The 19,423-nt window shown below is 37.6% G+C and overlaps 1 protein-coding gene across 1 annotated transcript; it reads right to left on the bottom strand.

Moving 5' to 3' along the window:
- Positions 1-32: 32 nt before the first annotated feature.
- LOC139868545 (uncharacterized) lies at positions 33-19,421 on the bottom strand. Its single transcript, XM_071856882.1, has 4 exons — positions 18,950-19,421; positions 17,558-18,823; positions 822-1,107; positions 33-420 (listed from the first exon to the last, which is right to left on the bottom strand). The coding sequence occupies exons 1-4, from the start codon at positions 19,419-19,421 to the stop codon at positions 33-35; spliced, it is 2,412 nt and encodes an 803-aa protein (XP_071712983.1).
- Between the last annotated feature and the right edge of the window lie 2 nt (positions 19,422-19,423).

Genomic DNA, 19,423 nt, shown 5'->3' with positions numbered 1-19,423 from the left:
TCGATCTCATTACACCTCATCCACTCGATGAACTACGATGTACCAACACTTGGCTTTAAAAGGACATTCTCGACAACTTCATCATTGTCATAATATATTGGTTCATGATTCGGCAAATGAAACTGGAGCCTATAAACTGCAGGTGTTCTGTGAACAATATCGAAATTGAACAAACGCCAAGATGCCTCACATGAAGATAAGTAACGACAACTATAATAAGTTGCAATCTCATCTTTACTGTTAGAATCTCTCGCATGTGATTTTTTAGCATTAGAATCTTGTATTGAAATTGTAATCCTATCAGGACCCTTATTAATGTACTTAAATAGATATTTTATTGATTCAATCTGGTTGCACCACTCAACATTGATATGTGCTTGATATTGTTTCAGTAGTTGCTTGTTGTAAGGTACAACATACCTACATTGATAAATAAAAAAGTATATGACAAATAATGTAAGGAACATGTAATGAGATAAAAGATGATAATATAACATATTATAAGAATTAATGAAATCTACAATATATGTTGCATAAATTACAGTAATACAGATAAATTATATGTCCATATATATACAATTTATTGGATATATATAATGTGCATCAATAAGGGATATTTTTTTAATTACAATTTTTATCAATGTATGAAATAAATAAAAGAAATGTTTACTTTATAAAGATTAGAATCTCGAATATTGAAAGGTATTCGCATTTGGAGTATCATAAATGATTGATTGAAGTTTTTTATGCCACATATATGTTGAAATAATATTATAAATGTGTTCAATTAAAATTTTAAATCATAAATATATACAACTAACCGGTTGTCGAGGTTAGTGGTTCCTTTCACAACAAAATTACCATCATCACGTATTTTGTATCGAGGATAACCGTCACCATCAAAATGAGTTTCGGAATGAAAATCCTTCGGAAAATGCTTCGAACATTGTCCCTTCTGTGTCATACACGGACTGTGTTTATGGTTTGGTCCACACGGACCATGAATCATGAACTCCGATACAATTGAATATAAATCAGGGTCAACATTTTTGTCCGGTAATTCTGCAGTAATAAAGTTGTCAACATCGTCAGGTCCTGGAACATGATCTGTTTTATCCAGAAATAAGCAAATGTGAGCATGTGGTAGACCACCCTTTTGGAATTCTATCCTGTATAATTCTGCACATATGTAGCAATTTGAAACAACCCAACCCGTATTAAAACCGGCCCATAAAAATTTTTCCTTTTAATACGCGTTAAATAATACTTTAGGTCCCAATACACAATTTCCAAAACATATTTGTTACCGAAGTAAGTTCAACGAACTTAAAACATACATTAATAATTTAAACTCCTTAATACAATAATATGTTATTTAAAACATAACCCGAGCATGGTGATTTGGGACTATGCTACCCAAATCCTAATCGAGTCCAAAAGCAAGATCTTCTAAAGCAACCTAGCCAAGATCTCTAATCCCCAAGCTTACCCGAGCCGCCAAGCATGCGAACCTATAAAAATGTAAACAACGAGAGGGTAAGCTAATGCTTAGTGAATGCAATACTTATACGCATACATACATAATCCAATTACTTGCATACACCTACACAACAACACCATATCATTAGCATACCACAATAAACGAATAAACGAATACACGAATAATCATACGTACAATGCTAGTAGAACATACACAACCCAATATACACAATGTCGACATTCGACTCGATGGTGGCCGACGAAGAGCGGTAGGTCAAATACGTTAACCACTCACCACCCATCGCAACACGTACGTGGTCGACGAAGAGCGGTAGGTCAAATACGTTAACCACTCACCACTACGCACCATGAGGCCGACAAAAAGTGCAACCGAAACGTTAACACTTACCTCAATCACAAGGATGGCCGACGAAAAGCGAAACCGCTTACCATCCCACGATAAGTGGCCAACGAAGAGCGAATCCCTAAACGGATAACACTCACCACTTACCCATACACACATGTGGCCGACGAAGAGCGATAGGTCAAACGTTAATCACTCGCCACAAAACAAAATATACACATGTGACCGACGAAGAGTGATAGGTCAAACATTAACCACTCGTCACATATCCAAACGCACACATGTAGCCGACGAAGAGTGATAGATCAAACATTAATCACTCGCTACATAACCAATACTAACATGTAACCGACGAAGAGCGATAGGTCAAACATTTATCACTCGTCACATGCCTCACCTCCATTTGTGGTCGACAAAGAGTCATTCCTTACGGAAATCACTCCCCACATTCCAAACACACACATACACACGTGGCCGACAAAGAGCGATAGGTCAAACATTTATCACTCGCCACATACACAAAACTAATATAGCCAACGAAGAGCTATCCACACAGATATCACTCACTATATTTTCCCAACTCAAATGTGGTCCACGAAAAGTGAATCCTAACGGATGTCACTTACCACGTCACACGCAAGCAACCAAATTATATACATAGGCGTATAAATATTCCACTCACTTCGATTACTTGAAAAGCAATCCCGCTTGAGCTCCAAATCGTCCAAATGCAAATCACCTAAGTAATTTACAAACAAATAAGCTAAACATTCTAGCTTATACCCAAAACACCATTAAGTGCAATATTAACCCATTTGCACTTACTTCCAATTTGACTAAGTCAAATCTCGCCCAAAACACCCATAATCACAATCAACTAGTGATTATGTTCTAACACCATATTTTACAAGTCTTACAAGCATAAACTTGCACACCAAACCCAAAACCCGACATTAACAACAATAAACCCGAATCTTGGTGTTAACCTTCAATTAACAACTAAATGGGTTTCACCTATGAATCATACAATCAAAAGCCCTAAACTTGAATGATGAACACGAAAATGAATTTCGGAGTTAGAGCTTACCACTAGTATCACCGTGTAGCTAAGAACGAGGATAACACACTTGTCAACTACGCCAAAGATCAAAACCCGCTTCTTCCTTTCCAAAATCCCACTTGAAACACTTGGGGTATTTGAGTTTCTTGAGAGAAAATGAAAGAAAAGGAAAAAGAAAATAAGAAATGAAATGGGTGGACCAGATTTTAGATCCCCATCTGGCTCAATCGTGAAATGACCAATTTGCCCTTGAACTTCATTTAAATTTACAAGAATCTGGTGCCAGTTCGCACCATTTGCCGCGCCGCGGCCTAATTCGCCGCGCCGCGACGATTGCCTTGAACTGGGATCACTTTTAAACGAACTTCTGGTCTGGATTTCTTCGAAACGCCGCGCCGCGGCCCTCTTTATCGCGCCGCGACCTATAACTGGGTCTGGGATCATTCTTTGTTGTACTTCTGATCTCAACTTCAGTACATTGCCGCGCCGCGGCCTCCTTTGTTGCGCCGCGACACAAAGCTCGACCTGAGCCCTTCTCTCGCGTATAAGACTTTAACACCCGAACATGTCCCGAACCCTTCATACGCCTATCGTACATACACAATACACTTATAAATCATGTACGGGGAAAAACGGGGTGTTACAACTCTCCCCCACTTAGACTCGATCACGTCCTCGTGATCCTCGTCACTTAACCGTACACGCTATGGTCCTCAACATAAGTCTCAAATTCGATGTCCACAACAATTCCCACAAATCCGAAGATTTCGCTCAACTCCTTTAGGCGACTTTACACAAAAGTTACCCTCCCGATTTAAATCATCATCCGTGATTTACCAAATCTACCAAGCCGAGCACTAGAATCTCGTTTCGTCCCTAAACCGGAACGAACTCATGTCTCGACCGCATGACAAACACATGCTAACATTCCAAATTTCGTACCGAGTTAGCAATCCCTTTAGCGTACCCTTATCATGTACATCGCTAAAGTAACAACACACCAATAATATGGCCAACAAACAATACAATGGAGCCAACGAAATGTGAATCCTCACGATTGGATACCACTTGCCCCATATCCTCACGCGTACGTGGCCGACGAAAAGCGGTAGATCAAACGTTAACCACTTACCACTACGCAACAAGAGGCCGACAAAAAGCGCATTCTTACGGATCACACTTACCTCTCCTCACACATGGCTAAACAAAAGCGATTCCTAACGGAAAACGCATGCCACACACCAATAAGTAGCCAACGAAAAGCGAATCCTAACGGATAACACTTACTACTTATCACACTCAAACCGTGGCCAACGAAAAGTGAATCCTCACAATGGATAACACTTACCACAATACATACAAACAAACTAAGTATATGCGCATACTTAGAATCATTCCATACCGTCTGGAATTTCCGCACACGAAATGTCCGCACCCGCGAACATTGCTTAACACAATCGAGCAAGAACTACCTATAGCGCACATAGGCACAAAACAATAATCCTCTAGAAGAGAATTCGACACGCACACTCCTTAACCGGGGATTTCCTTGCTCGTCAAACACGTCCATTATCTCTCAACGAGATTTCCCACATTACCACCTCGAGTAGTAATTCACATCCAAATCAATAAATACAATTCAACCAAAATTGTATTCCACCACAAATCGACCAATCTAGGCCTCGACACCAACTCCGGATCTAATCATGAGCATTATCTGAAATTTTCACACCAAAACCTCCTCGTGCGGGAGTGTAACTCCCCCACTTGGAACTACGTTCCATAACTGCATCTTGCACAACCGTACAATGCTACCAAAGGTAGACTTTACCAACAATTGGGTTCACACGACCCATCACCATATCTTGCTCCAACCTTGAGCATACTAAGGATCTTAACATACCCTTAAACACTTCGAACGAAGAGTTCATCACAAATTACACAACTTTATTCTTGCAATCCCACGATTGCCACAACTTGTTAAAGTTCCACCTAGTCACTCATGTACCTAAGGGTTTCTCTCCGGTACCCTAAGTACAATGTAACCACAATACCGTCGGAGTCGAACGTTACGCTTGCAGGTATGAAAGAGGCACCTGACATCGCGTCACATAGACTCCACTTATCAACATTCATCGAGACCGAAAAACTCGACCTCGAGGGTTCCATTCATCCGATGTCACCCATCACAACACTAAAGTGACCTTAAGTCATCCGTACCTGACGAAACTTATGTTTCATCAATTACGACACAAAAGCGACTACGCGCTACCAAAACAACACCAAAGCCCGTTCTCATGGCTTAGTAAAATCTTTCGCCCAACACTAAGGAATGCTTGGAATCACCAAGTCTTACGCCCTTAGCTCGTCAATCCGACCATCGTCATAGGGTACTTCCATAAGGAACGCTGCCCCTCATCACACTATGCACTAACACAAAATGCATTTAAACAAAGTCATAAGTACGTTTCAATAAGATAATCGAAAGGTACCTGAACATCGTCGTCAGGTTCATGCATTACCAACCAAATCCGGACACGCCGACTTTCGGTGTCCCTCCTTTCGACAATTAAAACACGTAACCTTGTTAGACTTCGCATTCGTACATTCACGCGACAAATGACCCCGTTCTCCGCAATTATAACACGTGGGTACAAAACTGCCCGTACCACTCTTCTTCACGCTTCCGCCGCCCTCGGAAGTACTCTTACTTTTCTTGTTCGAATGCATCGTAGTCTCGGACTTCCGCTTACTAACATCGGAACCACTCTTCTTTAGGACAAGCGTCTCAAAACCTTTCGCCATGTCAAACAACTCGTCAAAAGTTTTCACCACGTTTACGCTAATCTTCTCTTGATAACTATCGTTCAAGATTCGATAGAAGTCTTCCTTCAACATTTTGTCATTACCGACATACTCCGGGCAAAATTGGGTCTTTGATAAGAATACGGATTTGAGAGTGTTTAAATCCATTGACCCTTGCCTCAAAGCACGCAACTCGTCTTTAAGCTTAGAAAGATCGGCCGAAGTTCGGTACTCCTTGAAAAATTCCGCTTTGAACTCGTCCCAATTGAACTCCATACATTGTTCCTCACCATAGAGTTGAATTTTCGCATCCCACCACAACTTGGCGTCACCCCTTAGCATACTACTACCATACCTCGTCTTCTTATCGAGAGGGCACTCACTAGTATGAAAGGCCCCCTCCATATCGGAGATCCATCGAGCACTCTTAAGTGGATCTCGCTCACCCTCGAAAGTGGGAGGTTGAGCATCCTTGAAGTTTTTGTAGTAGAAGTCGCACCTTACCATATTATCTTCGTGAAGAACAATCTTAACTTGTTCCTTGACTAGATTGACTACTTGCTCGTCAATCGTATCTAAGAACATCTTTTTAACGTCCTCTAGAAACCCCGCTTTGTGACGTTCGAAGATGGCCTCAACCTTAGCCGTGAACTCGGAGTCCTCGCCTTGATCACCATTATCATGTCCGTTCCTCGTCTTCATTCTAAGAATTGAACTCGGTTAGGAACGCAACACGAATAAATTATATACACCGTCGCGAACACTAATCACAATCAAGTAAATACGCCACCGTTCGCACATTCCATCTGGTTCAATACTTGTTGTACATCACTTACTTGACTTGGCTTGCAACCGTAATAATGGTCGCAAAGCATTATTATGCTCACACGTCATGCCGAGCTCATGAATACAACAACTATCTCGCTAGACGTTCAACACAAAACAACATGATTAGTAACAACATAATCAATACATAGTTAGTTCACCTATTCTCTAAGGCACTAACTAAAACTCGAACCGACCCGTAATCCTACAAGTCCCGCATAATAGCACACACAAAAAGTCTAAGTCTAGGTGCCTATCTCAAGTCACCTAAATCCCTTAGACCATGCTCTGATACCACTTGAAACAACCCAACCCGTATTAAAACCGGCCCATAAAAATTTTTCCTTTTAATACGCGTTAAATAATACTTTGTAGTGACCCAAACTTTTCCATGTTTATATATATTAATTGAGATTGATATTTACATGATTAAATGTTTTCAACATGTTAAGCAATCAAACTTGTTAAGACTTGATTAATTGAAATATGTTTCATATAGACAATTGACCACCCAAGTTGATCGGTGATTCACGAACGTTAAAACTTGTATAAACTATATGATGACATATAAATGGATATATGTATATATAGTTAACATGATACTATGATAAGAAAACATATCATAAAGTATATTAACAATGAACTACATATGTAAAAACAAGACTACTAACTTAATGATTTTTAAACGAGACATATATGTAACGATTATCGTTGTAAAGACATTTAATGTATATATACCATATTAAGAGATATTCATACATGATAATATCATGATAATATAATAATTTAAAATCTCATTTGATATTATAAACATTGGGTTAACAACATTTAACAAGATCGTTAACCTAAAGGTTTCAAAACAACACTTACATGTAACGACTAACGATGACTTAACGACTCAGTTAAAATGTATATACATGTAGTGTTTTAATATGTATTTATACACTTTTGAAAGACTTCAATACACTTATCAAAATACTTCTACTTAACAAAAATGCTTACAATTACATCCTCGTTCAGTTTCATCAACAATTCTACTCGTATGCACCCGTATTCGTACTCGTACAATACACAGCTTTTAGATGTATGTACTATTGGTATATACACTCCAATGATCAGCTCTTAGCAGCCCATGTGAGTCACCTAACACATGTGGGAACCATCATTTGGCAACTAGCATGAAATATCTCATAAAATTACAAAAATATGAGTAATCATTCATGACTTATTTACATGAAAACAAAATTACATATCCTTTATATCTAATCCATACACCAACGACCAAAAACACCTACAAACACTTTCATTCTTCAATTTTCTTCATCTAATTGATCTCTCTCAAGTTCTATCTTCAAGTTCTAAGTGTTCTTCATAAATTCCAAAAGTTCTAGTTTCATAAAATCAAGAATACTTTCAAGTTTGCTAGCTCACTTCCAATCTTGTAAGGTGATCATCCAATCTCAAGAAATCTTTGTTTCTTACAGTAGGTTATCATTCTAATACAAGGTAATAATCATATTCAAACTTTGGTTCAATTTCTATAACTATAACAATCTTATTTCAAGTGATGATCTTACTTGAACTTGTTTTCGTGTCTTGATTCTGCTTCAAGAACTTTGAGCCATCCAAGGATCCATTGAAGCTAGATCCATTTTTCTCTTTTCTAGTAGGTTTATCCAAGGAAATTAAGGTAGTAATGATGTTCATAACATCATTCGATTCATACATATAAAGCTATCTTATTCGAAGGTTTAAACTTGTAATCACTAGAACATAGTTTAGTTAATTCTAAACTTGTTCGCAAACAAAAGTTAATCCTTCTAACTTGACTTTTAAAATCAACTAAACACATGTTCTATATCTATATGATATGCTAACTTAATGATTTAAAACCTGGAAACACGAAAAACACCGTAAAACCGGATTTACGCCGTCGTAGTAACACCGCGGGCTGTTTTGGGTTAGTTAATTAAAAACTATGATAAACTTTGATTTAAAAGTTGTTATTCTGAGAAAATGATTTTTATTATGAACATGAAACTATATCCAAAAATTATGATTAAACTCAAAGTGGAAGTATGTTTTCTAAAATGGTCATCTAGACGTCGTTCTTTCGACTGAAATGACTACCTTTACAAAAACGACTTGTAACTTATTTTTCCGACTATAAACCTATACTTTTATGTTTATATTCATAAAATAGAGTTCAATATGAAACCATAGCAATTTGATTCACTCAAAACGGATTTAAAATGAAGAAGTTATGGGTAAAACAAAATTGGATAATTTTTCTCATTTTAGCTACGTGAAAATTGGTAACAAATCTATTCCAACCATAACTTAATCAACTTGTATTGTATATTATGTAATCTTGAGATACCATAGACACGTATACAATGTTTCGACCTATCATGTCGACACATCTATATATATTTCGGAACAACCATAGACACTCTATATGTGAATGTTGGAGTTAGCTATACAGGGTTGAGGTTGATTCCAAAATATATATAGTTTGAGTTGTGATCAATACTGAGATACGTATACACTGGGTCGTGGATTGATTCAAGATAATATTTATCGATTTATTTCTGTACATCTAACTGTGGACAACTAGTTGTAGGTTACTAACGAGGACAGCTGACTTAATAAACTTAAAACATCAAAATATATTAAAAGTGTTGTAAATATATTTTGAACATACTTTGATATATATGTATATATTGTTATAGGTTCGTGAATCAACCAGTGGCCAAGTCTTACTTCCCGACGAAGTAAAAATCTGTGAAAGTGAGTTATAGTCCCACTTTTAAAATCTAATATTTTTGGGATGAGAATACATGCAGGTTTTATAAATGATTTACAAAATAGACACAAGTACGTGAAACTACATTCTATGGTTGAATTATCGAAATCGAATATGCCCTTTTTTATTAAGTCTGGTAATCTAAGAATTAGGGAACAGACACCCTAATTGACGCGAATCCTAAAGATAGATCTATTGGGCCTAACAAACCCCATCCAAAGTACCGGATGCTTTAGTACTTCGAAATTTATATCATATCCGAAGGGTGTCCCGGAATGATGGGGATATTCTTATATATGCATCTTGTTAATGTCGGTTACCAGGTATTCACCATATGAATGATTTTTATCTCTATGTATGGGATGTGTATTGAAATATGAAATCTTGTGGTCTATTATTATGATTTGATATATATAGGTTAAACCTATAACTCACCAACATTTTTGTTGACGTTTTAAGCATGTTTATTCTCAGGTGATTATTAAGAGCTTCCGCTATCGCATACTTAAATAAGGATGAGATTTGGAGTCCATGCTTGTATGATATTGTGTAAAAACTGCATTCAAGAAACTTATTTTGTTGTAACATATTTGTATTGTAAACCATTATGTAATGGTCGTGTGTAAACAGGATATTTTAGATTATCATTATTTGATAATCTACGTAAAGCTTTTTAAAACCTTTATCTATGAAATAAAGGTTATGGTTTGTTTTAAAAATGAATGCAGTCTTTGAAAAATGTCTCATATAGAGGTCAAAACCTCGCAACGAAATCAATTAATATGGAACGTTTTTAATCAATAAGAACGGGACATTTCAGTTGGTATCCGAGCGTTGGTCTTAGAGAACCAGAATTTTGCATTAGTGTGTCTTATCGAGTTTGTTAGGATGTATTAGTGAGTCTGGACTTCGACCGTGTTTATTTGAAAAATGATTGCTTAACAAATTTTGTTGGAAACTATATATTTTTAACATGTGAATATTATGTGATATATTAATCTCTTAACGCGTTTGATATTATGTGATAGATGTCTACCTCTAGAACAAGTCCCATTGACTCACCTAATAATAATGAAGAGTCAAATGTAAATTGGAATGATTCGTGGACTGATTCACAAGTTCCCGAAGAGGAACCGGAAGAAGAGTCGGAACCGGAAGAAGAATCGGAACCGGAAGAAGAATCGGAACCGGATGAAGAAATAGAACCGGTGGGGGAAATAATAAAACGGTTAAGTAAAAGAAAATCCTCAACCAACCGACCAAGGTTAATTATGGTCAATGGTGTTTCCGCCAAGGAAGCAAAATATTGGGAGGATTACCAATTCTCCGATGAATCGGATTCCGACGAGAATTCCGATGATGTTATAGAAATTACCCCAACTGAATTTAAAAAGGCAAAAGAAAATAATAAGGGAAAGGGCATAAAAATAGAGAAATCTAATTCCAACCCCGATGAACTTTATATGTATCGTCAACGCCCGAAGTCCTTAAGTTGTAACAATGACCCGGGAACCTCTAAACCACCAGGTTTTTCTAAACCAATGTGGACAACGACGGCTCGTATTAGGGGAACATCATATATCCCTAGAAACTTGGCAAAACGAACCAAAACCGAAGAAGAAGAAACGAGCGAGTCGGAATAAGATAGCTGTATTCGTGTGGTGTAATATATGTAATATAGTGTTCTTATGCTTTATGATATATGTAAAAATTGCTTGTATTAATAAGTATTTTTTTATGAATCTAACTCTTGTCTATTTTACAGTTTAAAAACACAAAATGGATAGACAACCCAATATTTTAAGAGACCTACCCGGAGACATGATTGATGAAATCTTGTCTAGAGTCGGCCAGAATTCTTCGGCACAACTATTTAAGGCGAGATCAGTTTGTAAGACATTCGAAGAACGTTCCAAGAATGTCTTGGTTTATAAGAGACTTTCGTTTGAAAGATGGGGGATATCACATTGGGAAACCCATAAGTTACGATGTGTTTACTTTGACGCATATATTGCGGGGAACCCAAATGCTATTTTACGCAACGGGTTAAGAAATTATTTTGACTCAATATATCCGAATATTGGACTTCGTGATTTAGAAAAAGCGGCTAACATGCAACATAAAGAAGCATGTTATGCTTACGGATTAGTAATGTTCGCTTCTCACCAAAGTGAGAACAAGAACATCGGGCTACAACTATTAAACAAAACGTTTCCACAAGTGACGGAGTCGGTAATTGGGGTAAGAAATGAGGTTTTTAGATTATTACGGGACTGTTGGACATTACGTAACCCTCGTCCCTTTGATGATGTTACAACACGCTATCTTATCAACGGCCATAACGGTTATGTTGCACAAGACCAAGGATGGGAAGTAGTCCTAGTAAAACCAGAATGCATGACTTGTTTCTGGACGTATGAATTACGTGTCTTTATTGCCTTTGCTGAACGACTTGTGTACTAGCTAGAATTGTCTTCACAACTATCTTGTATCAAAGTTATTGTGTGCTATATTTCATGCTTTATGTAAAATAAGCGGTATTGTAAGTTTGTAAAATATTGTATAAAAGTTTGAACGCGAAATATTATTATAATCAGTTTTTCATATAGAATTGTAGTAGTTGAATTGTATATTAGCTACTAAGTATGAACTTAACGGGTAGGTACTACCCGAATTTAAACTTATAAAACGCTAATATGAAGAAAAAGCTTTTATAAATGAGTTCATATTATGCTACGAAATACTATTAACTACTCTTAATATTCTGTATGATTAACTTGTTCCATTTAACTATTTTGAAGGAAATGGCACCGACTACTCGACACACCGTGAATATGAATGAAGAGGAATTCCGTACTTTTCTAGCTTCAAACATAGCCGCAGTACAGGCTGCGCTACATACCAACAATAACCTTGGATCTAGCAGTACAGGAAATCGTGTAGGATGCACCTACAAAGAATTCACTGCCTGCAAACCTTTGGAATTTGATGGAACCGAAGGACCGATCGGATTGAAACGGTGGACCGAGAAGGTCGAATCGGTGTTTGCCATAAGTAAGTGTACTGAAGAGGACAAAGTTAAGTACGCTACGCATACCTTCACAGGTTCTGCGTTAACATGGTGGAATACCTATCTAGAGCAAGTGGGACAAGACGATGCGTACGCACTACCGTGGTCAGCATTCAAGCACTTGATGAACGAGAAGTACCGTCCCAGAACCGAGGTCAATAAGCTCAAGACAAAACTTAGAGGGTTACGAACCCAAGGATTTGATATTACCACGTACGAAAGACGATTCACAGAATTGTGCCTATTGTGTCCGGGAGCATTCGAAGATGAGGAAGAGAAGATCGACGCGTTTGTGAAAGGATTACCGGAAAGAATCCAAGAAGATATAAGTTCACACGAGCCCGCCTCCATACAACAGGCATGTAGAATGGCTCACAAACTCGTGAACCAAATTGAAGAAAGAATTAAAGAACAGACTGCTGAAGAAGCCAATGTGAAGCAAGTCAAAAGAAAGTGGGAGGAAAACGGTGATAAGAATCACCAATACAACAACAACAACAATTACAACAATAATCGCAACAATTATCCCAACAATCGCAACATCAATCGCAACTACAACAAACGGCCCAACAACAACAACAACAACAACAACAGCAACTACAACAATCATCCCAACAACAATAATAACCGCAACAACAACAACAATCAGAAGCAGCTATGCCAAAGGTGTGAAAAGAATCACTCGGGGTTCTGCACCAAATTTTGCAACAAGTGTAAAAGAAATGGTCATAGCGCGGCGAAGTGTGAGGTCTACGGACCAGGGGTTAATAGAACGAAAGGAACAAATGGTGTCAGAATGAGTAATGGCGGAGCAAGTAGTGTCGGAGCAAGTTATGCCAATGTAGTTTGTTATAAATGTGGAAAACCAGGCCACATTATTAGAAATTGCCCGAACCAGGAGAACACGAATGGACAAGGCCGTGGAAGAGTTTTCAATATTAATGCGGCAGAGGCACAGGAAGACCCGGAGCTTGTTACGGGTACGTTTCTTATTGACAATAAATCTGCTTACGTTTTATTTGATTCGGGTGCGGATAGAAGCTATATGAGTAGAGATTTTTGTGCTAAATTAAGTTGTCCATTGACGCCTTTGGATAGTAAATTTTTACTCGAATTAGCAAATGGTAAATTAATTTCAGCAGATAATATATGTCGGAATCGAGAAATTAAACTGGTTAGCGAAACATTTAAGATTGATTTGATACCAGTAGAGTTAGGGAGTTTTGATGTGATAATCGGTATGGACTGGTTGAAAGAAGTGAAAGCGGAGATCGTTTGTTACAAAAATGCAATTCGCATTATACGAGAAAAAGGAAAACCCTTAATGGTGTACGGAGAAAAGGGCAACACGAAGCTACATCTTATTAGTAATTTGAAGGCACAAAAACTAATAAGAAAAGGTTGCTATGCTGTTCTAGCACACGTCGAGAAAGTACAAACTGAAGAAAAGAGCATCAATGATGTTCCCGTCGCAAAAGAATTTCCTGATGTATTTCCGAAAGAATTACCGGGATTACCCCCACATCGATCCGTTGAATTTCAAATAGATCTTGTACCAGGAGCTGCACCAATAACTCGTGCTCCTTACAGACTCGCACCCAGCGAGATGAAAGAACTACAAAGCCAATTACAAGAACTTTTAGAGCGTGGTTTCATTCGACCAAGCACATCACCGTGGGGAGCTCCTGTTTTGTTTGTCAAGAAGAAAGATGGTACATTCAGGTTGTGTATCGACTACCGAGAGTTGAACAAACTTACCATCAAGAACCGCTACCCACTACCGAGAATCGATGACTTATTTGATCAACTACAAGGCTCGTCTGTTTATTCAAAGATTGACTTACGTTCCGGGTATCATCAAATGCGGGTGAAAGAAGATGATATTCCAAAGACTGCTTTCAGAACACGTTACGGTCATTACGAGTTTATGGTCATGCCGTTTGGTTTAACTAATGCACCAGCTGTGTTCATGGACCTTATGAACCGAGTGTGTGGACCATACCTTGACAAGTTTGTCATTGTTTTCATTGATGACATACTTATTTACTCAAAGAATGACCAAGAACACGGTGAACATTTGAGAAAGGTGTTAGAAGTATTGAGTAAGGAAGAATTGTACGCTAAGTTTTCAAAGTGTGCATTTTGGTTGGAAGAAGTTCAATTCCTCGGTCACATAGTGAACAAAGAAGGTATTAAGGTGGATCCGGCAAAGATAGAAACTGTTGAAAAGTGGGAAACCCCGAAAACTCCGAAACACATACGCCAGTTTTTAGGACTAGCTGGTTACTACAGAAGGTTCATCCAAGACTTTTCCAGAATAGCAAAACCCTTGACTGCATTAACGCATAAAGGGAAGAAATTTGAATGGAATGATGAACAAGAGAAAGCATTTCAGTTATTGAAGAAAAAGCTAACTACGGCACCTATATTGTCATTGCCTGAAGGGAATGATGATTTTGTGATTTATTGTGATGCATCAAAGCAAAGTCTCGGTTGTGTATTAATGCAACGAACGAAGGTGATTGCTTATGCGTCTAGACAATTGAAGATTCACGAACAAAATTATACGACGCATGATTTGGAATTAGGCGCGGTTGTTTTTGCATTAAAGACTTGGAGGCACTACTTATATGGGGTCAAAAGTATTATATATACCGACCACAAAAATTTTCAACACATATTTAATCAGAAACAACTGAATATGAGGCAGCGTAGGTGGATTGAATTATTGAATGATTACGACTTTGAGATTCGTTACCACCCGGGGAAGGCAAATGTGGTAGCCGATGCCTTGAGCAGGAAGGACAGAGAACCCATTCGAGTAAAATCTATGAATATAATGATTCATAATAACATTACTACTCAAATAAAGGAGGCGCAACAAGGAGTTTTAAAAGAGGGAAATTTAAAGGATGAAATACCCAAAGGATCGGAGAAGCATCTTAATATTCGGGAAGACGGAACCCGGTATAGGGCTGAAAGGATTTGGGTACCAAAATTTGGAGATATGAGAGAAATGGTACTTAGAGAAGCTCATAAAACCAGATACTCAATACATCCTGGAACGGGGAAGATGTACAAGGATCTCAAGAAACATTTTTGGTGGCCGGGTATGAAAGTCGATGTTGCTAAATACGTAGGAGAATGTTTGACGTGTTCTAAGGTCAAAGCTGAGCATCAGAAACCATCAGGTCTACTTCAACAACCCGAAATCCCGGAATGGAAATGGGAAAACATTACCATGGATTTCATCACTAAATTGCCAAGGACTGCAAGTGGTTTTGATACTATTTGGGTAATAGTTGACCGTCTCACCAAATCAGCACACTTCTTGCCAATAAGAGAAGATGACAAGATGGAGAAGTTAGCACGACTGTATTTGAAGGAAGTCATCTCCAGACATGGAATACCAATCTCTATTATCTCTGATAGGGATGGCAGATTTATTTCAAGATTCTGGCAGACATTACAGCAAGCATTAGGAACTCGTCTAGACATAAATACTGCCTATCATCCACAAACTGATGGGCAGAGCGAAAGGACGATACAAACGCTTGAAGACATGCTACGAGCATGTGTTATTGATTTCGGAAACAGTTGGGATCGACATCTACCGTTAGCAGAATTTTCCTACAACAACAGCTACCATTCAAGCATTGAGATGGCGCCGTTTGAAGCACTTTATGGTAGAAAGTGCAGGTCTCCGATTTGTTGGAGTGAAGTGGGGGATAGACAGATTATGGGTCCGGAGATTATACAAGAAACTACCGAGAAGATCATCCAAATTCAACAACGGTTGAAAACCGCCCAAAGTCGACAAAAGAGCTACGCTGACATTAAAAGAAAAGATATAGAATTTGAAATTGGAGAGATGGTCATGCTTAAAGTTGCACCTTGGAAAGGCGTTGTTCGATTTGGTAAACGAGGGAAATTAAATCCAAGGTATATTGGACCATTCAAGATTATTGATCGTGTCGGACCAGTAGCTTACCGACTAGAGTTACCTCAACAACTCGCGGCTGTACATAACACTTTCCACGTCTCGAATTTAAAGAAATGTTTTGCTAAAGAAGATCTCACTATTCCGTTAGATGAAATCCAAATCAACGAAAAACTTCAATTCATCGAAGAACCCGTCGAAATAATGGATCGTGAGGTTAAAAGACTTAAGCAAAACAAGATACCAATTGTTAAGGTTCGATGGAATGCTCGTAGAGGACCCGAGTTCACCTGGGAGCGTGAAGATCAGATGAAGAAGAAATACCCGCATCTATTTCCAGAAGATTCGTCAACACTTTCAACAGCTTAAAATTTCGGGACGAAATTTATTTAACGGGTAGGTACTGTAGTGACCCGAACTTTTCCATGTTTATATATATTAATTGAGATTGATATTTACATGATTAAATGTTTCCAACATGTTAAGCAATCAAACTTGTTAAGACTTGATTAATTGAAATATGTTTCATATAGACAATTGACCACCCAAGTTGATCAGTGATTCACGAACGTTAACACTTGTAAAAACTATATGATGACATATAAATGGATATATATATATAGTTAACATGATACTATGATAAGAAAACATATCATAAAGTATATTAACAATGAACTACATATGTAAAAGCAAGACTACTAACTTAATGATTTTTAAACGAGACATATATGTAACGATTATCGTTGTAAAGACATTTAATGTATATATACCATATTAAGAGATATTCATACATGATAATATCATGATAATATAATAATTTAAAATCTCATTTGATATTATAAACATTGGGTTAACAACATTTAACAAGATCGTTAACCTAAAGGTTTCAAAACAACACTTACATGTAACGACTAACGATGACTTAACGACTCAGTTAAAATGTATATACATGTAGTGTTTTAATATGTATTTATACACTTTTGAAAGACTTCAATACACTTATCAAAATACTTCTACTTAACAAAAATGCTTACAATTACATCCTCGTTCAGTTTCATCAACAATTCTACTCGTATGCACCCGTATTCGTACTCGTACAATACACAGCTTTTAGATGTATGTACTATTGGTATATACACTCCAATGATCAGCTCTTAGCAGCCCATGTGAGTCACCTAACACATGTGGGAACCATCATTTGGCATTACATAGACCCTTTGACTGGTCAACGTTACGTAGTAACATGATTGGAACCCCTGTTTTCAAGACTAACTTATGATTGGGAACACCAGGAACCTTTAAACCATTAAGGATTTCAGGAGAATAGACTTGTTGCACAAATAAATCATCAAGTTCATCTGGGAATAGAGTATCAGAACTGTAATATACCCTTTCTGAATCACTTATTTTAGATAAAACTAACTCATTAATTGCATCAACCTCCTCATTTGTAGGTGCAAGTACATCTCTTTCCTGAAAATATGATGGATTACCAAGTTCTTGATGAAGAGAAGGATAAAGTGAATTGACAATGCTTTCAATCGGGTCGTAATTTGACCTGATCAAGACCTCCTCGGGAAATTGCACATCTGCTTCACCATCGTTTGGTAAATTAATCTTACCCTCACCTATGTCTAAGATCCACTGAGCAAATTCCCTAACCTCCATGAGGTCAGAATGAGAAACGCAATTAAGAAGTCTCATATTCTTAGTCAGCTTAAGAACTTTACACTCACGCCATAATTCTGAAGAGTGAAGAGATGCATGGACTGTTTCGGATCTGGTTCCTTTTGTGATAACGGGTAGAATCTGTCGAAAATCGCCCCCAAAAACTACTACTTTTCCACCAAAAGCTTTATCCCTGTTATCTGAACGTATAATATCGTTCATAGTTCTATCGAAAGCTTCAACACAATGTCTATGCTGCATGGGTGCCTCATCCCAAATTATTAACTTCGACTCATTTAAAAGTCCAGCAAGCTGACTATCTGGTTGTATATTACAAAATGAGTCTTCAACAACATTAATTGGAATGGAAAAGCGTGAGTTTGCGGTCCTACCTCCCATTAGAAGTAAAGCTGCTATACCACTAGATGCAAAGTTAATAACAATATCGCCACGAGAACGAAGTGCAGCTCCTAGAGTTTTCGAAACAAAGGTTTTACCAGTTCCTCCGTAAGCATAAAGAAAAAAGGTGCCACCTTCATTTTTATCAACAGCTTCTAGTATTGTATTGTATACACACTTTTGCTCATCAGTCATAGTCGAGAATAGTGTTTCATGTTCTACTTGAAGGATGTGCATGTCGTAGGACAGATAATCTTGAATCATCATGTTACACAAGTAGTCAATATACTCGTAATCAGGGTAAGGCATGTTTGCAATATTCTTCAGGCTATTGCCTGAACTATTTAACATTTTTTCAATTTTTGCCAAAGCAAGGTTATACAAAACCTTCTTGATCTGATCTTCATCTACATAAAAAATTATATCCTTTTATTATATTTATTACTTAATTACATTATGTAACTAAATTATATAATGAAAAATTTATATATTAAGTATGTTAAAGAAAAAAAAACATAAATTGCAATGAATACCTTGATCCAGTATTTGGGTAGGACATTCATGTCTTAGGTCTTCAGATAAAATGTCGCGAGTTTCATTCCATATACGATCAGCACATGACAGACTATCGGTGGTTATTAATGAAACAAATAAGGATCTACAATAATCACCGGATGCGACTTGGTAAGTCTCGTTTATAGAAACAACATATTCCCGATCATCGTCTAGAAGTCCCATTGCGTAGCAAGTTTCCTTAAATGTATCATATACCACGTCATTCACTGTCCGTGTGTCTTCATAGCAAGTCGGTCCCCTTACTTTGTTAAGAAGTATCCGTAGATAATATGTTTCACCAGACTTAGGGGGAACATAATTAATTCTTCCAACGGTCCTCTGATCTTTACGTCTCGTCCATTTTCTTGCTCCCTTGTTCCACACATAATGCCTTGGAAATTCAACATATGTATATTGTCGAGCATTTTCATCGATCTCATTACACCTCATCC

The sequence above is a fragment of the Rutidosis leptorrhynchoides genome, chromosome 9, assembly GCF_046630445.1.
Source record: "Rutidosis leptorrhynchoides isolate AG116_Rl617_1_P2 chromosome 9, CSIRO_AGI_Rlap_v1, whole genome shotgun sequence".
In the NCBI taxonomy this organism is placed as follows: Eukaryota; Viridiplantae; Streptophyta; class Magnoliopsida; order Asterales; family Asteraceae; genus Rutidosis; species Rutidosis leptorrhynchoides.
The sequence above is the reverse complement of the archived record's forward strand: the minus strand, read 5'-3'. Positions and strand labels throughout refer to the sequence as shown.

Bases quoted from the DNA above. Each gene is read 5' to 3' on its own strand.
- LOC139868545 (XM_071856882.1), bottom strand. From the start codon at position 19,421: ATGAGGTGTAATGAGATCGATGAAAATGCTCGACAATATACATATGTT. The intron at 1,108-17,557 runs GTAATGCCAAAT...TGGATAAAACAG, and splicing joins TGACCAGTCAAAGGGTCTAT to ATCATGTTCCAGGACCTGAC. The intron at 421-821 runs GTTAGTTGTATA...TTATCAATGTAG, and splicing joins ACCACTAACCTCGACAACCG to GTATGTTGTACCTTACAACA.